General features: G+C 37.0%; 1 protein-coding gene across 1 annotated transcript; it reads left to right on the top strand.

Annotated features, from left to right (window-relative positions):
- On the top strand, positions 1–27,390 carry GPRC6A (G protein-coupled receptor class C group 6 member A). The gene is made up of 5 exons (XM_025382379.1): positions 1–194; positions 15,031–15,343; positions 18,379–18,591; positions 23,667–23,790; positions 26,276–27,390. Exons 1-5 carry the CDS (start codon positions 1–3, stop codon positions 27,388–27,390), a joined length of 1,959 nt encoding a protein of 652 aa, XP_025238164.1.

The raw sequence follows: 27,390 nt of genomic DNA, 5'->3' as shown, positions 1-27,390 counted from the left end.
ATGGCATTATTAATTATACTAATTACCTGCTTTATGATTATTCTTGCTACTTCACAGCCTTGCCAGACCCCTGATGACTTTGTGGCTGCCACTTCTCCGGGACATATCATAATTGGAGGTTTGTTTGCTATTCATGAAAAAATGTTGTCCTCAGAAGACTATCCCAGACGACCACAAATCCAGAAGTGTGTTGGGTGAGTAGAGTCTCAAAAAATACATTTAGATTTCAAGATTCTGTCATGAGACTAGGACATATAAACTGTTGACTTGTATTAATATCTAAATCATTTTAAAAAATAAACTCATATATATTTTTTAAGTTGCATATGGTTAATCTTGCAATCTTTCTTTAAAAGAGTACTATAACAGCCCTATATGTATAATGAAACAACTTCCAAGTGCAGAGGATATGAATGCTTTCCATTAATATATTTATTTAGATTTTGCCTTATAAAACAATGCCTGAAGTCACTTGAGAAGACATTGTGGCCTATTTTTCACTACAAGCATACATAGCCCACATGTATTTCTATCACAGAAAACATATATTTTATTTTAAACACAGATCTATTATTTAATGCTTTGTTTAAAATAGACTGTAGCTGAATTTTTTCTTACTAACATTTTTTTTTTCAACACTGCATTCATTTCATTCCAGAAATAGTCTAACTCTTTCCTGATAAATTAAGACCCTCCTCAACTCAAAGTGCTCCTTCCTCCTGGATGAACACTTTGTGTCATGAGAGCTTACCTATGAGAAAGACATTTCACTGGCACAGTGTAATGTGGAAAGGTAAAGCTGGGTGGAAGGTGTTGCAAATGGATTTTCCTTAAGGAGAAGAGGATATTCTAATTCTCATTTCAGTTTTGAGACGAGCTAATTTTGTAAACTTAGGTAGATCACTTAAACTCTGAGTTTCGGTTTCACTGTCATGTATATTTTCTCATTTGTAAAACAAAGGCCTGGATAATCTCTAAGGACACAGGCAGCATCAGCTGCTGTTGCTATGGAATGTGCTCTTCATGCCTCCTTCCAACTCTAAAATTATCATTCTACTTTTATGTTTCTGTGTCTAAGTTTAATCTTGTTTTTTCTCTTACCTTTCTTTCTTTATCGACGAAGTATTTCCCAAGCCCTCTAAAAATACTTTTAGATAAAATGTGATCCCCTGTCATACTAAGATTTCTTGGCATTCTCCCTAAAAGTTAGGCACTTTTAGCTATTGTCATCATAATCATTGATTAGTAGGAATACCAGAGAATAGTAAAAAACATAATAACAATTAATGAAGATTTTCAGAGCACTACTTTGGCACACAAAGAATGGCTGCAGAGTTGAGGCCCGCAATTGCAGGCCAACAATTAAGGATGGAAAACACTGAATAGCTATTTGACCAAATAAGGAAATTTCCTATTTAAAAAAATCACTCAGTTGAAAATCTCTTACCTTTTTGTCACTCATCAAGAGAAACGGTACTCACTCAACATTGCACAACTACTTATTAATTGCCTACATTACCTGTACCCTATTATAGGCACTGGCACACTAATGTGAATACACCAAGGAGGTTCCAACTCTAATGGAGTTTACACGTGGTGGACTCTGAAAATATTATACAGTTTAATGTCAGACAACCTATTCGTTTACCCTTTTTCTCGTCTATGTTTCTCTTCTTTTAATTCATACATATTAATTTACATATTTATGAGGTACGTGTGGTATTCTGTTATATGCCTAGAATGTGTAATGATCAAGTCAGGCTTTTTGAGGTGTCCATCACTTTGAGTACTGTCACTTCTATATATTGGAAACAATTCAAGTCCTCTCTTCTGGCTACGTTGAAATATACAATACATTGTTGTTAACTAGAGTAACTGGGCTGTCAAACGACTGAACTTCTATCTTTTATCTAACTATATGTTTATACCCATTAACCTACCTCTCTTTATCCCCTCTCCTTCCCATCTTTATCCACCCACCTTCCCATCCTCTAGTACCTTTATAATGTCAGCTCTCTACCTTTATATCAATGTTTTTATCTCCCACATACGAGTGAGAACATATGATATTCGTCTTTCTGTGCCTGAGTTATTTCGCTTAACATAATGGCCTCCAGTTTCATCCATGTTGCTGCAAATGATATGATTTTATTCTTTTTGTGGCTGAGTAGTATTCTGTTGTGTATATATAGCACATTTTCTTTATCTATTCTTCTACTGATGGACACAAGTTGATTCTATATCTTTGCTATTGCAAATAGTGTTAGTTATGGTAAGCATGTGAGTGCAGGTATCCCTTTAGTATACTGATTTCCTTTTCTTTGGATACCCAATAGTAGGATTACTGGATTACATTTATCATTTTTAGATTTTTGAGAAATATCCATACTGTTTCCCATAGGAGTTGTACTAATTTACATTTTCTCCAACAGTGTAGATGTCCTTGTCAGCATCTGTTTTTGTTTTTGTTTTTGTTTTGTCTTTTTAGTAATAGCTATTCTAACTGGCATAAGAAAATATCTCATTGTGGTTTCAATTTGCATTTCTTTGATGATTAGTGATGCTGAGCATTTTTTATATACCAGTTGGCCATTTATATGTCTTCTTTTGAGAATCATCTGTTTGTGTTCTTTGACCACTTCTTAATGAGATTTTGCTTTCTTATTGTTGAGTTGTTCAATTTCATGTATATTCTGGATATTAGTCTTTTGTTGGATGAATAGTTTGCAAATATCTTCTCCCATTCAATGGCTGTCTCTTCACTCTTGACGGTTTCCTTTCCTGTACAGAGATTTTTATTTTAATATAGTAACATTTGTCCATTTTTATTTTAGTTGTCTGTGTTTTGAGGTCTTACCCATAAAATCTTTGCCTAGACTGATGTCCTTAAGTGCTTTCCCTGTTTTCTTCTAATAGTTTTATAATTTGGGATCTTATGTTTAAGTTCTTAGTCCACCTCGAGTTGATTTTTATATACAGTGAGAGAAAAGAGTCCAGTTTTATTCTTCTGCATATGGATATCCAATTTTCCCTGTACAATTTATTGAAGTCCTTTCCCCTGAATATGTTCTTGGCTCCTTTGTCAAAAATCAGTTGGTAATAAATATGTGGATTTATTTTTTAGTTGTCTATTCTGTTTCCCATGGTCTATGCGTCTATTTTTATACCATGCTGTTTTGGTTACTATAAATTTGTGATATAATTTTGTCAGGTAGTTTGATGCCTCCAGCTTTGTTCATTTTGCTCAGGATTGCTGTGGCTATTCTGGCTTTTTTGTTGTTGTTGTTCCATATTAATTTTAGGATTTTTAAAATATTTGTGAAAAATGATATTGACATTTAATAGGGATTGCATTTACTGTGTATGTTGCTTTGGGCATTATGGTCATTTTAACACTATTATTTTTTCTGATCCTCGAGCATGAGATATCACTCCATTTATTTGTGTTCTTTTCAATTACTTTCATCAGCATTCTGCAGTTTTCCTTGTAGAGATCTTTCACCTCCTTGGTTAAATTTATTCCTATGTATTTTTTTGTAGCTGTTGTAAATGGGATTGCTTTCTTGATTTTTTTTTCAGCTATTTCACTACTGGTATACAAAAATGCTATTGATTTTTATATGTTGATATTGCATCCTGAAACTTTACTGAATTTGTTTATAAGCTCTAAGAGGTTTTTTTGTGGAGTCTTTTGGTATTTCTAAATATAAGATAATGTCAACTGCAAAGAGGGATAATTTGACTTCCTCTATTTCAATGTGTGTGCCATTTGTTTCTTCTCTTGCCTGATTGCTTTGGCCAGGACTTCCAATACTATGTTGAATAAGACTGGTGAAGGTGGGCATCCTTGTCTTGCTCTACTTCTTAGAGAAAAGGCTTTCCACTTTACCCAGTCGGTATGATGTTAACTATGGGTTTGTCATATATGGACTTTATTAATTTGAAGTATGTTCCGTCTGTGCCTAGTTTGTTGAGAGGTTTTATCGTGAAAGGTGTTGTATTTTATCAAATACTTTTTCTACATCTATTGAGATGATCACATAGTTTCTGTCCTTCATCCTGTTGATGTGATGTATTACTTTTACTGATTTGTATATGTTAAACTATCCTTGCATGGTTGATATTACACTTAATCATGGTGTATTATCTTTGTGACGCACTGTTGAATTCTATTTGCTAGTATTTTTTGAGGATTTTTGTGTGTATGTTCATCAGAGATATTGGTCTATGGTTTTCTGTTTTTATTGTGTCCTTATCTGGTTTTGGCATTAGGGTAATGCTGGCCTCATAGAATGAGTTGGAGAGAATTCCATCCTCTTGAATTTTTTGGAGTAGTTTGAGGAAGATTACTAATATTTCTTCTTTATATGTTTGGTAGAATTCAGCAGCAATCCATCTGGTTCTGAGCTATTATTTACTGGGGGCTTTTTATTACTGATGATTTAATCTTGCTATTTGTTATTGGTCTGCTCAGGTTTGCTATTTCTTCCTGATTTAATCTTGGTAGACTGTATGTTTCCAGAAATTTTCACATTTCCTCTAGGTTTTTCCATTTGTTAGCATGTAATTGTTCCTAATAGTTTCCGATAATCTTTCGTATTTCTGTGGTATCAGTTGTAATGTCTCCTTTTTCATCTCTGATTTTGTTTATTTGGGTCTTCTCTCTTCTTTTTTCAGTTAGTCTAGTCTCGTGATTTATAAATTTTGAAGAATCAACTTTTCATTTTATTGATCCTTTGTGTTTTTTTTTTTTAGTCTGCATTTCATTTAGTTCTGCTGGATCTTTATTATTGCTTTCCTTCTACTAATTTTGGGTTTCATGTGTTTTTGCTTTTCTAGTTCCTTAAGGTACATTCTTAGGTTATTTGAAATCTTTCCACTTTTTTGTTGTAGGTGTTCATTGCTATTTACTTCCTTCTTAGTACTGCTTTTGCTGTATCCCACTGGCTTTGGTATGTTGTTGATATGGTTTGGATCTGTGTCTTTGCCCAAATCTCATATCAAATTATAATCTCCAGTGTTGGAGGTGGGACCTGGTAGGAGGTAATTGGATCATGGGAGCAGTTTCTTATGAATGGCTTAGCACCATCCCCCTAGTGCTGTTCTTATGATACAGTTCTCATAAGATCTGGTTGTTTAAAAGTGTGTAGCATATCCCCTCTCTCTCTTTCTTCCTCCTAATCTAGCCATGTAAGGTGCCAGCTCCCTCTTTGCCTTCTGCCATGATTATAAGTTTCCTGAGGACTCCCAAGTCCCAAGTTGCTAAGCAGATGCCAGCGTCATGCTTCCTGTACAGTCAACAGAACCATGAGCCAATTAAACCTCTTTTCTTTATAAATTACTCATTCTCTGGTATATTTTATTCCATGCAAGAATGGGCTAATACAGAAAATTGATACCAGAGAGGTGGTGCATTGAGATAAAGATACCTGAAAATGTGGAAGCAGCTCTGGAACTGGGTAATGGATAGTGGTTGGAACAGTTTGGAGGGCTCCAAAGAAGATAGGAAGATGAAGAAAAGTTTGGAGCTTCCTAGAGACTTGTTAAATTGTTGTGACCAAAATGATAATGGTGATATATATAGACAATGAAGTTCAGGCTGAAGAGGTCTCAAATGGACATGAGGAACTTATTAGGAACTGGAGTAAAGGTTATCTTTGCTATGCGTTAGCAAAGAACCTGGTGGCATTGTGCCCCTGCCCAGGTATCTGTGGAACTTTGAACTTGAGAGTGATGATTTAGGGTATCTGGCAGAAGAAATTTCTAAGCAGCAAAGCAGTCAAGAAGTTGCCTGGTTGCTTTTAATAGCCTAGTTCATATGTGTGAGCAAGGAAATAATGTAAAACTGGAACTTATATTTAAAAGGGAAACAGAATGTAAAAGTTTGGAAAATTTGCAGCCCAGCCACGTGTTAGAAAAAACAAAACAAACAAATAAAAATTTCTGGGGGAGAAACTGAAGCTGGCTGCAGAAATTTGCATAAGCAAAGAGAAGCTGAATGTTAATAGCCAAGACAATGAGAACACTTCAAAGGAATTTCAGAGACCTCCAGAGCAGCCCCTCCCATCACAGACCCAGAGGCCTAGGAGGGCAGAATGGTTTCTTGAGCTGAGACCAGGGCCCTGCTGCTTCTTATGTCCCAGCCACTCCAGCTCCAGCTTATACCAGTGTCCCCTGGGTATGAGACATGGAGTTAAAAGAGATTATTTTGGAGCTTTAAGATGTAATGATTGCCCTGCTGGGTTTTGGATTTGCATGGGACCTGTAGGCCTTTTCCTTTAGCCAATTTCTCTCTTTTCAAATAGGAGTATTTACCAAATGCCTGTACTCCCATTGTGTCTTAGAAGTAACTAACTAATTTTTTATTTTGCAGGCTCATGGGCAGAAGGGACTACTCAGATGAGACTTTGGACTTTCGACTTTTGAGATAATGCTAGAATTAGTTAAGACGTTGAGAGACTGGTGAGAAGGAATGATTGTATTTTGCAATGTGAGAAGGACATGAGATTTGGGAGGAGCCAGGGATAGAATATAAAAGCGTGTTACATCTTCCCTCTCTCTTTCTTCCTTTTGCTCTGGCCATGTGAGGTGCCAAGGCCCCCCTTTGCCTTCCACCTTGATTGTATATGTCCTGAGACCTCCCAAGAAGCTGAGCAGATGTCAGCACTATACTTCTGGTATAGCCTGCAGGACAATGAGCCAATTAAACCTCTTTTCTTTATAAATTACCCAGTCTCAGCTATTGCCTTATAGCAATGTGAGAAGAAACTAATACATTCATGTTTCCATTTCCATTTGTTTTAATAAGATTTCTGATTTCCATCTTAATTTCTTCATTAACCCAATGGTTATTCAGAAGCATGTGGTTTCTGCTGATTTGTATAGTTTCCAAAGTTCCTCTTGTTATTATTTCTAATTCTAGTCCATTGCAGCCTGAGAATATATTTGATATAATTTTTATTTTTGTAAATTTGTTAAGACTTGTTTTATGGCCTAATATATGGCCTGATCTGGAGAATGTTCCATGCACTGATGAGAAGAATGTGTATTCTACAGCTATTGGACCAAAAGTTCTGTAAATGTCTGTTAGGTCCACCTGGCCTAAAGTTCAATTTAAGTCCTTTTCTTGAGATGAAGTCTCATTCTGTTGCCCAGGCTGGAGTGCAGTGGTGCAATCTTGGCTCACTGCAACCTCCACTTACTGGGTTCAAGTGATCCTTCCACCTCAGCCTCCCAAGTAGCTGGCATTACAGATGTGTACCACCATGACTAGCTATTTTTGTATTTTTAGTAGAGATGATGTTTCATCATGTTAGCCAGGCTGCTCTTGAACTCCTGACCTCAAGTGATTCATCCTCCTCAGCCTCCCAAAGTGCTGGGATTACAGGGGTGAACCTGGTCGTAAGTTGGTTATATTTTTGCCGATTTTCTGTCTAGATGATCTGCCTAATGCTGAATAGGGTGTTAAAGTTTCCCACAATTATTGTATTGCAGTTTCTTTCTCTTTAGATCTAGTAATTTTTGCTTTATGAATCTGGGTGCTTCAGTGTTGCTTGCATATACATTTTAAATTATTTCCTCTTCCTGGATTGACTCCTTATCATTATATAATGACCTTATTTTACTTTTTCTACTATGTTTGGCTTACAGTGTGTTTTATCTGATATAAATATAGTTACTTCTGCTCAATTTTGGTTTTTGTTTGCATGAGATATCTTTTTCTATCCCTTAACTTTCACTCTATATGTGCTTTTATATGTAAAGTGCATTTCTTGTAAGTTGCATATAATTGGATCATGCTTTTTTTTTAATTTATACAGCCAGTCTATATCTCTTTTTTTCTTTTATTTATTTACTTATTTTTATTATACTTTGAGTTCTAGGGTACATGTGCACAACGTGCAGGTTTCATACATAGGTATACATGTGCCATGTTGGTTTACTGCACCCATCAACTCATCATTTACATTAGGTATTTCTCCTAATGCTATCCCTCCCCAAGTCCCCCACCCCCCTACAGGACCCAGTGTATGATATTCCCCTCCCAGTGTCCAAGTGATCTCATTGTTCAATTCCCACCTATGAATGAGAACATGCAGCATTTGGCTTTCTGTCCTTGTGACAGTTTGCTGAGAATGATGGTTTCCAGCTTCATTCATGTCCCTGAAAAGGACATGAACTCATCCTTCAATGGCTGCATGGTATTCCATGGTGTATATGTGCCACATTTTTTATCCAGTCTATTATTGATGGACATTTGGGTTGGTTCCAAGTCTTTGCTATTGTGAATAGTGCCACGATGAACATATGTGTGCATGTGTCTTTATAGTAGCATGATTTATAATCCTTTGGGTATATACCCAGTAATGAGATTGATCAAATGGTAATTCTAGTTCTAGATCCTTGAGGAATTGCCACACTGTCTTCCACAATGGTTGAACTAATTTACACTCCCAACAGCAGTGTAAAAGCGTTCCTATTTCTCCACATCCTCCCCTGCATCAGTTGTTTCCTGACTTTTTAATGATCTCCATTCCAGCTGGTGTGAGATGGTATCTCATTGTGTTTTGATTTGCATTTCTCTGATGGCTGGTGATGATGAGCATTTTTTCATGTGTCTGTTGGCTACATAAATGTCTTCTTCTGAGAAATGTCTGTTCATATCCTTTGCCCACTTTTTGATGGGGTTGTTTGTTTCTTTCTTGTAAATTTGTTTGAGCTCTTTGTGGATTCTAGATATTAGTCCTTTGTCAGATGGGTAGATTGCAATCATTTTCCCCCATTCTGGAAGTTGCCTGTTCACTCTGATGGTAGTTACTTTTGCCATGCAGAAGCTCTTCAGTTTAATTAGATCCCATGTGTCTATTTTGGCTCTTATTGCCATTGCTTTTGGTGTTTTAGTCATGAAGTCCTTGCCCATGCCTGTGTCCTGAATGATATTGCCTGGGTTTTCTTCTAGGGTTTTTATGGTTTTAGGTCTAACATTTAAGTCTTTAACCCATATTGAATTAATTTTTGTATAAGGTGTAAGGAAGGGATCCAGTTTCAGCTTTCTATATATGGCTAGCCAGTTTTCCCAGCACCATTTATTAAATAGGGAATCCTTTCCCCATTTCTTGTTTTTGTCAGGTTTGTCAAAGATCAGATGGCTGTAGATGTGTGGTATTATTTCTGAGGGCTCTGTTCTGTTCCATTGGTCTATATATCTGTTTTGGTACCAGTACCATGCTGTTTTGGTTACTGTAGCCTTGTAGTATAGTTTGAAGTCAGGTAGCATAAGATACTTCCAGCTTTGTTCTTTTTGCTTAGGATTATCTTGGCCATGTGAGCTCTTTTTTGGTTCCATATGAACTTTAAAATAGTTTTTTCCAGTTCTCTGAAGAAAGTCATTGGTAGCTTGATGGGGATGGCATTGAATCTATAAATTACCTTTTCACAATCTCGATGCTTCCTATCCATGAGCATGGAATATTCTTCCATTTGTTTGTGTCCTCTTTTATTTTGTTGGGCAGTGGTTTGTAGTTCTCCTTGAAGAAGTCCTTCACATCCCTTGTAAGTTGGATTCCTAGGTATTTTATTCTGTCTGTAGCAATTGTGAATGGGAGTTCACTCATGATTTGGCTCTTTGTCTATTAATGGTGTATAGAAATGCTTGTGATTTCTTCGTATTGATTTTGTATTCTGAGAATTTGCTGAAGTTGCTTATCAGCTTAAGGAGATTTTTGGCTGAGATGATGGGGTTTTCTAAACATAGAATCATGTCATCTGCAAACAGGGACAATTTGACTTCCTCATTTCCTAATTGAATACCCTTTATTTCTTTCTCTTGCCTGATTGCCCTGGCCAGAACTTTCAACACCATGTTGCATAGGAGTGGTGAAAGAGGGCATCCCTGTCTTGTGCCAGTTTTCAAAGGGAATGCTTCCCGTTTTGCCCATTCAGTAGGATATTGACAGCCAGTCTATATCTCTTAAGAGGGGAATTTAATCCTTTAAATTCAAGGTTAATATAGACATATGAGGCTTTGTTCCTGTCATGTTGTTGCTTACTGTTTGTTTTATGTATTCTATATTCCATTCTTTTTCTCATTTTTTGTCATTGTGGTTTTGTAGATGAATATCTGTAGTAGTATCATTTGAGTCCTTCCTCTTTTTTACCATTGTTTTACACTTTGTTGTGTTTTCACCATGATAAGCATCATCATTTCACTTCCAGGTATAGAACTCCTTTGAGCATTTGTAGGGCCAGTCTAGCGGTGCTGAATTCCCTCAGCTTTTGCTTGTCTAGGAGCAACTTTATTTCTCCTCCATTTAGGAAGGATTATTTTTCTGGATATAGTATTCTTGGCTAGCAGGGTTTTTGCCTCAGCACTTTAAATGTATCATCTCCTTCTCTTCTGGTCTATAAGGTTTCTGCTGACATATCTTCCATTAGTATGATGTGATTTCCTTTAGAGGTGACTAAATTCTTTCTGTTTTTAGAATTTTCTTTGTCATTGACTTTAGACATTTTGACTATAATGTGCTGTGCAGAATTTGTGCATTGTATCTATTTAGGGATTGCTGGGTCTCCTGTATCTGGATGTCTAAACCTCCTACTGGATGTGGAAAGTTTTTTTCTATTATTTTTATCTATTATTTTGTTATATATGTTTAACTATTTCAATATCTCTTTACCTTCTGGGATATCAATAATTTGTATATTTGATCACTTTATGGTGTTCCATATATCATGAAGGCTTTGCTTAGCCTTTTTTTTTTTTTTTTTTTTTTTAGATGGAATCTTGCTCTGTCACCCAGGCTGGAGTGCAGTGGTGCGATCTCAGTTCACTGCAAGCTCCACCTCCCAGGTTCACGCCATTCTTCTGCCTCAGCCTCTAGAGTAGCTGGGACTACAGGTGCCCACCACCACACCTGGCTAATTTTTTGTATTTTCAGTAGAGACAGGGTTTCACCATGTTAGCCAAGATTGTCTCGATCTTCTGACCTCATGATCCTCCCGCCTCGCCCTCCCAAAGTGCTAGGATTACAGGCGTGAGCCACTGCACCAGGCCTGTTTAGCTTCTTTTAATTCTTTTTTTTTTCTTTATATTTTCATGGCTGGCTTATTTCAAAAGTTGAACCTGAACTGTCTTCAGGTTCAGAGCTTCTTTCATCTGCTGGAGCTAATCTATTGTTGAAGCTTTCAAGTGTTTTATGTTGTTCTTTCAATGAATTGTTCAGTTGCAGAATTTCTGTTTGATTCTTTTACAACATCTATGTCTTTGGTAAACTGATTCATATTCTGAATTGTTTTTCAGATTTCTTTGTATTGTTTTTCAGAATTATCTTGTATCTCACTATCCTTCTTTAGAATCTGTAATTTGGATTATTTTTCTGGAATTTCATTAATTGCTTTTTGATTGAGATGTTTCTGGAGAATTATCGTGTTTCTTTTTTAAAAAAGTTATTTAAATTTTTTTTCTTAAAGACCATTATTATAGTATATCTTCCTTTAAAAGTGTCATCTTTTCTGGCTTTTTCATGTTTCCTGTGTTCTTATGTTAGTATATGTACATCTGATGTTTCAGTTGCTTCTTCCAATTTTAAAAAATTTGCTTTTGTAGGGGGAGAACGCTTCCTAAGGATGAATAGATAGTTTTGGTTGGGCAGGGTACTTTGACTTTTATTGTGGTTGCAGCAGTAGTATAATTACTTTGATTTCTTTGGCCATGACTAGCATAAGTGTCATCTGACATTTCCTCAGTGGCCTAGGGTACAGTTATTCTTGGGACTATGATGCAGCTTTGCTGGTGACTGGGATGCCAAGTAAGCCAGTCTTTGAGCCCCAGTGGTGTTAGCAATGGGCTGAGTATGCCCATCCTTGTGTCCCAGGGCAGCATACCCTGGCAGCAGTGTTAGGTCAATTCAGGTCAATTCTTGGGCCTCCAGGTGCCTTACTCAAATACTGGTAGTGGAAGCCATGGAACCAGCAGGTGGGTGATTTCTTGGGCTCTTGGGACACTTGTGTGGCATGCATGATGGCAATGGCAGTGACAGGATGACCCTCTGAGTCCTGAGTGGTGCTCACTAATGTTGGTTGTGCCAATGATAAGCTGGGCTTACTTCTCTTTTTTAATTGAAATTGTAATGTTTAATTAAGGAATTAAAATTTCTTAATTAAATTTAAAATTTTAGTAAAGAGGGATTTTTTGGGGTTTTTTGTTTCTTTTTTAATTTTTTTATTATACTTTAAGTTCTAGGGTACATGTGCATAATGTGCAGGTTTGTTACATATGTACACGTATGTCATGTTGGTGTGCTGCACCCATTAACTCGTCATTTACATTAGGTATATCTCCTAATGCTATCCCTCCCCACTCCCCCTACCCCACAACAGGTCTCGGTGTGTGATGTTCCCTTTCCTGTGTCCAAGTGTTCTCATTGTTCAATTCCCACCTATGAGTGAAAACATGTGGTGTTTGGTTTTCTGTTCTTGTGACAGTTTGCTGAGAATGATGGTTTCCTGCTTCATCCATGTTCCTACAAAGGACATGAACTAATCCTTTTTTATGGCTACATAGTATTCCATGGTGTGTATGTGTATATATATATACATATATATATATGTGCCAAATATTCTTAATCCAGTCTGTCATTGGACATTTGGGTTGGTTCCAAGTCTTTGCTATAGTGAATAGTGCCGCAATAAACATACGTGTGCATGTGTCTTTATAGCAGCATGATTTATAATCCTTTGGGTATATCCCAGTAATGGGATGGCTGGGTCAAATGGTATTTCTGGTTCTAGATTCTTGAGGAATCACCACACTGTCTTCCACAATGGTTGAACTAGTTTACAGTCCCACCAACAGTATAAAAGTGTTCCTATTTCTCCACAGCCTCTCCAGCACCTGTTGTTTCCTGACATTTTAAAGAATGCCATTCTAACTGGTGTGAGATGGTATCTCATTGTGGTTTTGATTTGCATTTCTCTGATGGCTAGTGATGATGAGCATTTTTTCATGTGTCTGTTGGCTGCATAAATGTCTTCTTCTGAGAAGTGTGTTCATATCCTTCACCCACTTTTTGATGGGGTTGTTTGTTTTTTTCTTGTAAATTTGTTTTAGTTCTTTGTAGGTTCTGGATATTAGCCCTTTGTCAGATGAGTAGATTGCAAAAATTTTCTCCCATTCTGTAAGTTGCCTGCCCACTCTGATGGTAGTTTCTTTTGCTGTGCAGAAGCTCTTTAGTTTAATTAGATCCCATTTGTCATTTTTGGCTTTTATTGCCATTGCTTTTGGTGTTTTAGACATGAAGTCTTTGCCCATGCCTGTGTCCTGAATTGTATTGCCTAGGTTTTCTTCTAGGGTTTTTATGATATTAGGTCTAACATTTAAGTCTCTAATCCATCTTGAATTAACTTTTGTATAAGGTGTAAGGAAGGGATCCAGTTTCAGCTTTCTACTTACGGCTAGTCAGTTTTCCCAGCACCATTTATTAAATAGGGAATCCTTTCCCAATTTCTTATTTTTGTCAGGTTTGTCAAAGATCAGATGGTTGTATACATGTGATATTATTTCTGAGGGCTCTGTTCTGTTCCGTTGGTCTATACATCTGTTTTGGTACCAGTACCATGCTGTTTTAGTTATTGTAGCCTTGTAGTATAGTTTGAAGTCAGGTAGCGTGATGCCTCCAGCTTTGTTCTTTTGGTTTAGGACTGTCTTGGCAATGTGGGCTCTTTTTTGGTTCCACATGAACTTTAAAGTAGTTTTTCCAATTCTGTGAAGAAAGTCATTGATAGCTTAATGGGCATGGTATTGAATCTATAAATAACCTTGGGCAGTATGGCCATTTTCACGATATTGATTCTTCCTATCCATGAGCATGGAATGTTCTTCCATTTGTTTGTGTCCTCTTTTATTTCATTGAGCAGTGGTTTGTAGTTCTCCTTGAAGAGGTCCTTCACATGAAGAGGGATATTATTATTTAGGGTTTTGATATTACAGTTTCTTTTCAGTTCATTACATTTTGCTAAATTAAGCTATTTGAATATTACTATTTGTCATTGCAAACCATGGTTCACAATGACAAATAGTAATCTTCAAATACTTTAACTTATTAATATATTTTTATTATTACTTACTTTATTATTTTAGGGAGGGGAGAGGAGTATCTGGCCAAGGAGCAAGAAGTGCAAAGTTGGAATGTCCAAAGAATAGCAAAAAGTTTAATCTGGCTATATCAGTGAAGCAGAAGAAAACATAGCAAGAGATACATTTGTAGACATAGAACCATCTAAACATGGTTCACAATGACAAATAGTAATATTCTAATAGTTTAATTATCAAAACTTAATAACTAAAAAGAAACTAGAATATCAAACCCTGAACAATAATATCCCCCTTTATTCATTTTTAAAAAGTGTATTGAACCCTTATTATATATTAGGCACTATTTGTAATATTTTGTATACAGTGGTGGTTGAAATAAACGTAACAGTAAATCAGTAATCAGACAACTCAGTGCTCTGAAATAATCACAGATCAAGATGTATAAAAAATATCCTCTGAATGTGGAAATAGCTATGCCTCAGAACTAAGCCTCAGTTAGGCTTTAACCAAAGCTGTCTAAATGTAATTCTTAAGAGTTTTATTTATCTGGTTTCCAATCCCACAGATTAGAATCAGAAACTAAAAGACAGGCTTATGAGTCTAGAAAGCAAGCATTTTGACAGCAATAAAATGCTGATCTCTAACAACAAAAAGGAACAAAACCAAACATATCTTCATATTGATTTGTTCAAAATGATCAAAAAATCATCAAGAAAAGTTAATCCTGTAGCATAGACTCCTTTTAAGAAACTGTGGGTTCTTATATTACCCTTTATAAATATTTTCATGAAAAAATGTTTTTAAATAAAATTTTGATCCTTTAAGACATAAGATTCACTAATCCAGAAATTTTTATGAGGAGATATAGGCAAAATGAGATATGGGCATGTCCATAGAAGAGTTATGTTCTGATTTCAAAAAAACTTGTTTCCCAACAGCTTTGAAATATCAGTCTTTCTTCAAACTCTTGCCATGATACACAGCATTGAGATGATCAACAATTCAACACTATTATCTGGAGTCAAACTGGGGTATGAAATCTATGACACTTGTACAGAAGTCACAGTGGCAATGGCAGCCACTCTGAGGTTTCTTTCTAAATTCAACTGCTCCAAAGAAACTGTGGAGTTTAAGTGTGACTATTCCAGCTACATGCCAAGAGTTAAGGCTGTCATAGGTTCTGGGTATTCAGAAATAACAATGGCTGTCTCCAGGATGTTGAATTTACAGCTCATGCCACAGGTAGGTTTTGTGCTACCTCCATACATTGATTTTGATCACATTTGTTATTATGAAAGGATCAGGGAAACCTGAGGAAACTAGTTAGGGAGTCACTTTTACTTTAACCTTTCTTTCTCTTTAGTTAAAGAAAGGATGCGTACCATTACAGAGGGTATAGTGGAAAAGTACTAAGGGAGTAATTACCCCTCAATCTATCAGGTCTAGTTTCTGACTGTTTTCAGCTTGATTTGTATAAGACACAAACATCTTTGGGCCTAAACTGCCTTGTTTCTAAAATAACATCAGTCACATGCTATGAAGAAACTAAAGAGACTCAGGAGTAAGGAGACAGAGAGGTCAAAAGAAGACTTCTTGAGGAAGTGACATTTAGTCTCAAGCTTGAGTGAGGAGTGTGAAGGGAGGATGAGGGAGGGGAGAAAGAGTATCTGAGAAAGTAGCAAGTGCAAAGTTGGAATGCCTGAAGAATAGCAAAAAGGCCAATCTGGCTAGATCAGTCGAAGCAAAAGGAAACATAGTAAGAGATGCTTATGTAGAGATAGGCAAAGCCTGGGTCATGTAGCATCTTGTAAGCCCTGGGACAGTTTGCATGTTGTTCTGAATATGATGGGAAGGCATTGAGCAAAGACTATAGAGCTATTTCTTTCCCTGGAATGCAAGCCAATAACCAGAAAGTAAGCAAAAAGTTCTCTGAAAAAAACAAATCGGATATCAGAGCACTGTGTACTAAGTTCTTGAACATTGCTCAGAGTCAATTAAGTCTCTTTAGCTTTCATTGTGAAATCACACTACTTTGTAACTTTCTACATCACTGATTTCTAATCTTAAGGAAGAAGAGAAGCCAAAAGTTAGAAAAGAAAAAGGTTTATATTCAGATTATTAAGAAATGACCATCTGACAGAAGTGAGCAGACAGAAAATATATATATATATATATGTAACATAATGAAAATGTGTATAAGAATTCAAAATACATAACTTTTTGGAGGTAGAGTAAATAAATGCATATACATACAAAGACTATTAGAGTTCCATTATATTATAGTGACGTGGGTAATAAAAAAATGTAATCCAAAATGATTAAACAAAAAGAACTATTTATCAAACACATCAAAGATAAGGCTTTGGCTTAAAAGTTCTAGACTATGTATGATACTAGTTAGGTGATAAGTAAGGAAAGCAGACTTAACAACAACTGGCTAATGTAAAAATGCAATTTCTGTAATAGACAGCAGAAAAGGTAAGGGGACGTTCCATGGGTAACACTAATTTTAAGAAAGTTCAGCTCTTAATGTGGCTGAGCATAGCAACATCAGGTACTTGGAAGGTAACTTAGGTTTACTGAAAGTGTGCTCTTATCTATTTAAATTTTCTCCTTTAATCTTAGCAAGAATCTTATAACTTTACAGTAAAGAAACATTAAATAACATTCCCAAATTTATTGGAGTTGGGATTCTAACAGTTTATCTTGTTCCCAAGCCTATTGTCTTTCCACCACACCACATGGCAGCTGCAAGTAGGTAAAAAAAAAAAAAAAAGAAGGAAAGAAAGAAAAAAGAAAGAAATGCTGAACAAGTGACATGTTGCTATTGCATCTATAGAAGGTAATAATTCACCAAAGCTATGAATCAGGCAAAACTTTGTGTACATTAAGTAGGTCTTCCAAAAATGCTGATACTTATTTGACTAGATCAGGAGTCAGAAAACTACAGCCTGTGGACCAAATGTGGCTCTCATGCTCTTGAGCTTCCAAGTTAAAAATAGTTTTTACATTTCTAAAAGGTTGTAACAAAAAAAAAAAAGATATGACAGAGACTATACATGACCAAACACCTATATACAGAAGAAACAAACCAGTCAACAGATAGAAGTGAGAACATTGGAGGAAGGCTCTTGCATATTCTTTCATTTTTGTTCTCTCCTTTTTTTTTTCTTCCAGGCAATTGCTAGAATAAAATTTTGTTAGTGAATTCCACCATGTTCGATCTGATATCCTGCTTCTTTAAAGTAACACTAATTAATTGATATCCATTAAAAGAGCTAAGAAATCTGTGGAGAAATAAAATAAATACACACACGTAGAGATTCTGCTAAAGAAACATTTCTCATTGACGTTATTATCATAGCTAATCTATTTACTTGAAAATGTAACTTATTTTTATATTCTATTGACAAAAAATTGAAACACTCATAAAAAGTTAACTCAAAAGAAAGAGAATAGAATAATTGTCTTCAAATAGAATAATTTCTGCCTTATTCTATAGATTTTATACCCAACAAAAGCCACATAAAACCATAGATTTAGGTAATAAATGGGCCATTATGAAAGCATTCGGAGAGGATATTTATTTGGCTTACTTATATATTAAGTTAATGTTGAAGCCAGAACAGCAGCCTGTTTCCCTACCTTCTAGTCTATTGTTCTTCCACTACAGCACAACCTCAATATGGCTACCCCATTTGTAAGCAAAATATTTTTTGTCCTAACTCTGTAGTATACAAGTTCTCACTGTACAAACTGGGTAGCAAGACAGGCAACTTATCCTTATATTTCTTTCCTCTCAAGTTAAAAAATAAATCATTTTGTGAATTAACTTAGAAATATAATTTAAAGATCACTTTACTACATACTCAATCATTGAAACAAACTTAAGAACCATTGGAGATAATAAGATAGAAAGTAATTGTACCTGTCAAGATTTCATTGATGAGAGATGGAACCACAGTTAGATCCCAGGTGTCTATACCAGGGGACCTATTCTAAAATTCTGTAGGATAAACGCAGATACTTAGAAACAACCATTCATAGAAATTAACTTGCTTTTCCAAATTTATACGGCAAAAGTTAGGCAGAAATGAGGCTAGAACCCAAGTGAAATTCATTCTCAATTTGTTGCCAGATAGTTAAGAATTCTCGAACCAGTGGTCTGTACTCTTTTTTCTCTCATTTTTAAGTGATATACGTTATAAGGCAGTGTTATCATTAGAATAACGAACACACTTGCAACATTTATTTAAAGCACTTATTTCTGTTTTTATTTTTTGTAGTTACTTGGTGTGCTAAAAAATGTGACATTCACTGATGGAGGGAATTCATTTCATTTTGATGCTCATGGCGATTTAAATACTGGATATGATGTTGTGCTCTGGAAGGAGATCAATGGACACATGACTGTCACCAAGATGGCAGAATATGACCTACAGAATGATGTCTTCATCATCCCAGATCAGGAAACAAAAAATGAGTTCAGGAATCTTAAGGTAATCATGTTGTGGGCTGCTTTGTAGCACTCAAAGCAATTGGTACCTCAACTGCAAAAGTCCTTGCCCCACCAAGACCTCCAGTGACCCTCTTGCCTGTTTACTGTCCCCACCTTTCCTCCTCAAATTCCATGGTCAACTATTTAACTCCCTCTTGTACACCCTCAATTCCCCTGCCCCTCTCTTCATCATACTCATCTGGCCAAGCACAATCCCTGTTAATCAAGTTTCTGCCTAATCAATGTAGCTCCTATTTAGCTGAAGTTGGCAAAAGAGGGAAGGAAGGAAGGAAGGAAGGAAGGAAGGAAGGAAGGAAGGAAGGAAGGAAGGAGGGAGGGAGGGAGGGAGGGAGGGAGGGAGGGAGGGAAGGAAGGAAGGAAGGAAGGAAGGAAGGAAGGAAGGAAGGAAGGAAGGAAGGAAGGAAGGGAGGAAAGGAGGGAGGAAGGGAGGGAGAAAGAAAGAAAGAGAAAGAAAGAAAGAAAGAAAGAAAGAAAGAAAGAAAGAAAGAAAGAAAGAAAGAAAGAAAGAAAGAAAGAAAGAGAGAGAGAGAAAGAAAGAAAGAGAGAGAGAAAGAGAGAGAAAGAAAGAAAGAAAGAAAGAAAGAAAGAAAGAAAGAAAGAAAGAAAGAAAGAAAGAAAGAAAGAAAGAAAGAAAGAAAGAAAGAGAGAGAGAGAAAGAAAGAAAGAGAGAGAGAAAGAGAGAGAAAGAAAGAGAGAAAGAAAAAGATAAAGAAAGAAGAAAAGAGAAGAGAAAGGAAAGGAAGGAAAGGAAAAGAAAAGAGAGAAGAGAAGAGAAAAGAGAAGAATAGAAGAGAGATAGGGAGGGAGGGAGGGGAGGGGAAGGGAGGGGAGGTTGCTAACTAGTCTCGTTTTAAATTCATGATCTCTAGCTTCCAGTGGGCTCTTAATGCTGCAGGACAATCAGATTATTGCCCTAGTTCATGAACTCACTCACCTTCCTAGATGGCTATGTTATGCCTTCTCTTCTATCCTCTGAGATCAGTACATCTTTCCCGTTCTCACTTCAGTTAACTCTATTTTCTGTTCTAACAAAACTGAAACATCAGAAGAGAATTCCAGTGGCCCCTGCTACCACATCAGGGATACAGAAGGCCACTACCCCTGCCTTCCATCTGGCACTATAGACGGACTGTCTGCGCTTCTAGCCAAGGTCAGCTCCTCCACTTCACCTCTGGGTTCCAACCTCTTTCACTTATTCAAAGACATTACATTAATTTTATACTCTCTCTCCTTTATTCTCAATCATTCCTTCTACATTATCCACTTAATGAAATAAATAGGTCATTATTTCTCTCATCTCAACAAACAAAGAACCTCTGTTGTTCCCCCAAGTTTTTCTTTGTATACTCTATTTCTCTTCAGTAAAACTCCCTGAAACAGTTGAATGCATTTAATGGCCCCAGTTTCTCTCCTCCCATACTCTTTTGAATCCTCTTCAATCTATCAAAATTGTTTCTGTCTAGCTCACCAAAGTTAATAAAGCCGAATATTATCATATATGTCACTTACCAGCTAATTATTCTCCCCCCAATGACATCTTTTCGTTGTTTGCTTCCATCACACTACATTCCCTTGATTTTCTTCCTGTGTATCTGGCCACTAATTCTCTGTCTCCTTTGCTAGTTCCTCATCATTCACACTACCTCTAATCATTCAGGTGCCCAGGGCTCAGAACTGCTCCTCTTTTTGTCTACCCCTTTCCTTAGTGATCTCATCCAGGTTTGGGGCTTTAAATGATACTACACGGGAGACTGATGACTACTAGATTTTTATCTTCTGACTTCTAACCCAAATAAATATACAACTGCCTAATTGACATCTCTACCTGGACGTGTAGCAGTCAACCTAAATCTCCAAAACAGAGCTGATATTCTCTCCCAACCTACTCGCCTCTCAATAAACAGCAACCCCCTTCCCCTAGTTGCTCATGAGAAAACCTGCTGGGATTCTTGTCACCTCTCTTTCAGTCACACTCCATAACCAATGAGTTTTACTTTCAAAATGTGTCCAGAACCTGACCACTTTTTACTACCTACTCCAGTGCTGTTGCAATCACTTCTCACCCAGATTATTGCAGAAGGTTTTCTGCCTCCTCTCTTAACCCTTTGGTCTATTTCCCTTTTTTTTTTTTTTTTTTTCCCCCGAGATGGATTCTTGCTCTGTCTTCCAGGCTGGTATGCAGTGGCGTGATCTCAGCTCACTGCAACTTCCGCCTCCCAGGTTCAAGCAATTCTCTGGCCTCAGCCTCCTGAGTACCTGGGATTACAGGCGTGCGCCACCATGCCCGGCTAATTTTTGTATTTTTAACAGAGATGGGGTTTAACCATGTTGGCCAGGCTAGTCTTGAACTCCTGACCTCGTGATCTGCCTGCCTTGGCCTCCCAAAGTGCTGGAATTACAGGCGTAAGCCACTGCGCCGGCCCCCTTCAGTCTGTTTTCAAAACAGAGATACAAGTGGTCCTGTAAAACATAGTGCTCTGCTCAGAATCCTTTGATGGCATCCTATTTCTCTGAGGGTGAAAGCCAATGTCTTTAAAACTTCTACACAATCCACCTCCAGTACCACCCTGACCTTATCTCCCACCCTCCCCTTACTGTACAGTCCTCCTGCAATCCCCACAGGCTTTTTGGTCTTCTATGCGTATCTTCCCTTCTCATAGCCCAAGCACTTTGCCCTTGCTATTTCCTTTGCCTATAATAATTTTCTCTGATGTTCATGTGGTTAATTTTCTTATTTCTTTCTGTCTTTTCTAAAATGTCACCACCTCAGTGAGGCCTTCTCTGGACACCTTATTTAAAAATTGCAACATCAACCTAGTAGTTCTTATTCACTGTCCTATCCTTATTTTTCTCCTTAGCACTTATAACTTTCTGTCATTCTGTACATTTTGCTTATTTTAACTCTGTCACTCTTGTCAAATAGAACTTAAGTTCTATGAGCTAAATTTTTTTTTTTTTTTTTTTTTTTTTTTTTTTTTGAGACGGAGTCTCGCTCTGTCGCCCAGGCTGGAGTGCTGTGGCCAGATCTCAGCTCACTGCAAGCTCCGCCTCCCGGGTTCCCGCCATTTTCCTGCCTCAGCCTCCCGAGTAGCTGGGACTACAGGCGCCCGCCACCTCGCCCGGCTAGTTTTTTTTTGTATTTTTTAGTAGAGACGGAGTTTCACCGTGTTAGCCAGGATGGTCTCGATCTCCTGACCTCGTGATCCGCCCGTCTCGGCCTCCCAATGAGCTAAATATTTATGTCTCATTCCCCACTGTGGCTTCAACAATTAGAACAGTGCCTAACATAGATAGGCACTCAACCAATATTTGGTGAATGAAAGAATGAACATAGTAATGCTGTAAACCATTTTCCTTAATCAGATTTCCCCTGGCTGTAAAAGTTTTAGTAAAGCAAGACACTTTTTCCTTGAAAGACATAAATGTAGCCATTCTTCTGTGTTCTCAAACTTTCGCTGTCATCATCTTCATTTTTCTTACCATTATCCTCACAACTACATTACGAACCCAGCACTCTGCTAAACACCGTAACTCACACTGAAACTTTTAAAACATGCTCTGATTCATTTTCTTTTTGAATACAGAGATGGCTATTATTTTTGCAAGAAACACTGTTAATTGCTATCAATACTTATCTCCAGACTCTGTAGGGAATTCACTTAATGAAGAGAAGGTGATAGAATGACAGGTAATTATGTGAGGCTCTTAGTGACTAAATGGAAGGGGCTGACCACTATGAACAGAGAGACAAGTCTTCCCTTCTGTTGGAGACACCTATAATTATTTCAAGGATACACTAAAAACCAACAGTATCTGAAATCGTTTAGGTCAGATTTCTGGATTTGTCCATTTGCAGGCTAGTTGGGGTATTGACATTTCTGGTAAGTCACAAGAACTCATAGTACAAAACATCAGATAATCCTAAATCAATTGAAGCCTAAAGTAATCAGTACAAGACTTTAGACTGTCTTTGCTCTTGATGCAGAGGGAGAGAAGGGACCCTAACAAGGTCCGGCTTTATCTCGTAGTTAAATCCTTTTGTGTCCTCTGAGCACCCTCCAGGAGAGTGGATACTTTAAAAGTTTACCCTGGGGAATTCTCAAGGCATATATACTACCTGGTGAAAACCCAGGTCAGCAATAAGTGGAGAGAAGAAGAAAACCAGTGCTTGCAGACCCAGGGCCTGCTGAATCTTTTCTATCTCAGACAGATCATTTGTACCTTCCAGAGAAAGACTGGTTAGCTTAGTACTTCAATTGTGTTCCAGAGTAGGAAATAATGGATAACAGAATCTTGAGAAAGACTCATTTAACCATTCTGCCCTGCTCCGACGGTAAAAGTGACAAGACAAAGCAAATTTCTCTCACAAGATACGCCATGAAAAAGGGACTATGAATAGAGAATAATAACATAGCTGAAATGCAAAGAATTACTAGCTAGGGTTCCATAAAAGTAGAACACTGCATGTAATTCAAATTGTGACATGCAAATTATAACTTGAATTCTCAAGATTATTTAAATATTATATATTTAGGGCTGTCTTTTAAATCTAATATTCTAATATTAGAGTATTAAATTTTAAATTTTATTTTAAACTCAATTTTTTTTTTTAGTTTTTAGAGTTAGATAGGACATGATCCTTGCCAGCATGATAAGAACTTTCTTTTAAAGAATACAAAACTCTAGCCGTGTACTATTTTCTTATCTAGTGGAACCCCTCATTCAACATGGGATTGAAACTTCTCAACCATCATTATTTTCTTTAGTTCTAGCATTACACATTTCTCCCTCTACTAGGGACTTTCTGAAAGGGCTAATTTCCATAATTTGCTTACAGAAGTTTTTAATGCGACAAAAACTGTGTTCTTCTTAAAGCAGCTTCTCCATCTTAAAAGCTTGTTTACATTTCCCAAGATGGAAAAAGAGTCTATAATCCTATGAAAACAGACCAAAATAGTATTTAGTCAATATATCTTAAATTAAGCCAAGGATAATTGATTAGGATAATTCTTTTTACAAATTTACTTGTGATTTTTTTTTTCACCTTTAATATAGCAAATTCAATCTAAATGCTCCAAGGAATGCAGTCCTGGGCAAATGAAGAAAACTACAAGGAGTCAACACATCTGTTGCTATGAATGTGAGAACTGTCCTGAAAATTACTACAGTAATCAGACAGGTAATTACAGTCACTCCACATGGATAGTGATACATGTGAATCATTCCTCTTAGGTTTTTTTTTTTTTTTTTGCATGAATTTGATTTTGGTTTGTTTTTTCATTTGAAAAAATTTAAAAAGCTTCCCATGCTCCTGTGAAATTAAATTCCAGTGAAGTTTCATTTTATCTTGGAATTTGCTCTATTGTGTCAACAGGTGCACAGCCAATAAACAATAGAGATGTAAAAGTTACTTTACTTCCAAGGGAAAATGTCATCCCTTCACTCATATTTTCTGAAGTATGCAACTCTTAAAGTGATGCAACTTCTCCGTCAATTTTGTCCATGTATCCCTATACAGATGTGCTTGGCTTGTAACTGAGGTATGAAAAAATACAAATAAGTAAACGCTGAATTAACTAAACGTAATAGAAACCCAGAGGCACCTGGAGTTGAGAAACAGGTGTGCACATCCTGGCGATCTCATTATGTCTACCAAGAACAAAAGTTAAACCTGAAAGCAACTTCTTCTGTGAGACAAGGGACCAACTATTGACAGGGATGAGATGCTGGTAACTGACTGTTTGCCAACCCTATCTTTAAAAATTTCCCAAGATGAAAGCAAAATACACAAATTAAAGTACGAGAGTGAGGTCAGCAGCGTTAGGAGCCTAAAAAGAAACTATGAGCACTTTCCCTGGAGTTCAGCCTAATTTAAAAGCATCAGATTTCCTTGTTTATTAGAGCATTCCCATTCATCTTGTAGAAAAGCTGAGAACTCCAGAACTGGAATAGTCCCCAGATACCTATTCTTTTTGCTTATTGGCTTCAAGGAGAAAAGTATATCAATGAAAATATTCCAAGATTCATGTTCTGTTATTGTGTCACAAAAAAAATGTCATTTATTCCAACCTGACAGTATCAGAACTTTATATGTATCTGCATTTTATTATCTCACATTTAAAATTTTCCCATTCCTTGGTATGTTTAATAATGTTTATATTAGTGGAAGTGAGCATTTAAATGATGAATAAATAAAAATGCTATACCACCGCCTAAAAAATTAGATAATTAGGGAGGGAGTTTTTCAGGCAACATGGTAACTAGCAACTATCTTCCAAGTGACAGAAATAAAACACCAAGGAGTATGTAACATTTATTTTCCATAAAGATGTACGGGACTCTTTAAAGGCTGTATCTGGGTTTTCTTTTGGTAACCAGGGTAAGTCGCTTCCAAGAACAAATGTAGAAATGTAGAAGACTGAAGACAACTTGGAGGATAAGCTAGGAGTTAGGAAAGCCTAAACGGATACCAACTGCTGTTCCTTTCTATGTCTCTAACACACAGCTCTCATACCTAGATGAGGCCAGTAAATGTCCACTGGACGAATGAAATGACAGACACTAGCAACTGTGGTTACGGGGCAAACAGAAAAGAACAGGTATTTTCAGGGGAATAGAGTTCAGAAAGAGGAGGAGGCTGGAAGGGTCGTGAAGTTTATGAACAGAAATACAACCTTACTTTGAGGTTAATAAAGAAGAGAACACAAAATTTTAAAGAGTTGTACAGACACTGTGGGGTGTAATCTGATGAATGCCCTGACAGAGGCCCTTTGGTTGCAGCTGGGACTCACCAACTTTGGGTGGCTGGAATGGGGAGCAAATGTAATATCACTTCTAGAGATACAACTCTAACCTCAACTGTTTGTGCTGCCCTGCAGCCAGAATCAGCATAAATACTTTTCAAAGTTACCACTTCCAGTGCGAGAGGCTCCGATTTACCCACTACTTGGAAAAAAAATAAACTTTAATTCTTCAATTGCCATTGACTGCAATTTTGCATTATCTCACTTTTAGAAAGAGACTTCAAGCTTTTAGAGTAACCTATCCATATTGCCTCTTCTTTTAAAAGAATTGCACCCTTATTCATGAGAGCAGCTCCCATACATTGAGGGTCTACTATGTGTAATGGTCTGTGTGAAGCATTTTACATTTATTATCTCATTGAGTACGGCATCCCAATAAGGCAGAGTCTTTTCATTTTATTATTTTTTGAGATATGGGAGATTCTGAAACAGGCTCAGAAAGTTCCGTTAGTTTGTTCAAGTTTACAGGAATTACAAGTGGAAGAGATAAGAAAAGCTATGTCTGATTCCAAAGCCTTATTCTTAAGAGTGCTGGAGCCATCATCTATAGTAGCAAATGCATAAGAAGCTAGCATGTCTTCTGAGTATATTCATCTCCTAAACATTCACAATCCAGCTGGCTTTTTTATTTTTCTCTTTTTTCTCTTTCTTTTCCTTTCTCCTAACTTTTATCTTTTCTCTCTCACTTTCTCTAAGTTTGAGCATACTTTATTTTAATAAGTAACCAACGTGACAATCATCTATATCTGTTCTCTAGTCAGAACTATTACAGAAGGCAAATCTCATTTGTAGTATTGTGGACTATCACCTAGTTTAAATGTTGACAATGTAACTGCGTCTCCTCTGTCTTCTCTCTTTTAGATATGCCTCACTGCCTTTTATGCAACAATGAAACTCACTGGGCCCCTGTTAGGAGCACTGTGTGCTTTGAAAAGGAAGTGGAATATCTCAACTGGAATGACTCCTTGGCCATCCTGCTCTTGATCCTCTCCCTACTGGGAATCATATTTGTTCTGGTTGTTGGCATAATATTTACAAGAAACCTGAACACACCTGTTGTGAAATCATCCGGGGGATTAAGAATTTGCTATGTGATCCTTCTCTGTCATTTCCTCAATTTTGCCAGCACGAGCTTTTTCATTGGAGAACCGCAAGACTTCACATGTAAAACCAGGCAGACACTGTTTGGAGTGAGCTTTACTCTTTGCATCTCCTGCATTTTGACGAAGTCCCTGAAAATTTTGCTAGCCTTCAGCTTTGACCCCAAATTACAGAAATTTCTGAAGTGCCTCTATAAACCAATCCTTATTATCTTCACTTGCACGAGTATCCAGGTTGTCATTTGCACACTCTGGCTAATCTTTGCAGCACCTACTGTAGAGGTGAATGTCTCCTTGCCCAGAGTCATCATACTGGAGTGTGAGGAGGGATCCATACTTGCATTTGGCACCATGCTGGGCTACATTGCCATCCTGGCCTTCATTTGCTTCATATTTGCTTTCAAAGGCAGGAAATTACCTGAGAATTACAATGAAGCCAAATTCATAACATTTGGCATGCTCATTTACTTCATAGCTTGGATCACATTCATCCCTATCTATGCTACCACATTTGGCAAATATGTACCAGCTGTGGAGATTATTGTCATACTAATATCTAACTATGGAATCCTGTGTTGCACGTTCTTCCCCAAATGCTATGTTATTATTTGTAAGCAAGATATTAACACCAAGTCTGCCTTTCTCAAGATGATCTACAGTTATTCTTCCCATAGCGTGAGCAGCATTGCCATGAGTCATGCTTCACTGGACTCCATGAACGGCAATGTCACAATGACCAATCTCAGCTCTAGTGGCAAGTCTGCAACCTGGCAGAAAAGCAAAGATCTTCAGGCACAAGCATTTGCACACACATGCAGAGAAAATGCCACAAGTGTATCTAAAACTTTGCCTCGAAAAAGAATTTCAAGTATATGA

The sequence above is a fragment of the Theropithecus gelada genome, chromosome 4 (assembly GCF_003255815.1).
Source record: "Theropithecus gelada isolate Dixy chromosome 4, Tgel_1.0, whole genome shotgun sequence".
In the NCBI taxonomy this organism is placed as follows: Eukaryota; Metazoa; Chordata; class Mammalia; order Primates; family Cercopithecidae; genus Theropithecus; species Theropithecus gelada.
This window is presented reverse-complemented; position numbering and strand designations above follow the sequence as displayed.

What these genes read in the sequence shown, in the direction of transcription:
- GPRC6A (XM_025382379.1), top strand. Translation starts at nt 1, where the DNA reads ATGGCATTATTAATTATACTAATTACCTGCTTTATGATTATTCTTGCT. An exon ending in ATGAGTTCAGGAATCTTAAG is followed by an intron (nt 18,592 to 23,666) that starts GTAATCATGTTG and finishes CCTTTAATATAG; the next exon opens with CAAATTCAATCTAAATGCTC. An exon ending in TTACTACAGTAATCAGACAG is followed by an intron (nt 23,791 to 26,275) that starts GTAATTACAGTC and finishes TCTCTCTTTTAG; the next exon opens with ATATGCCTCACTGCCTTTTA.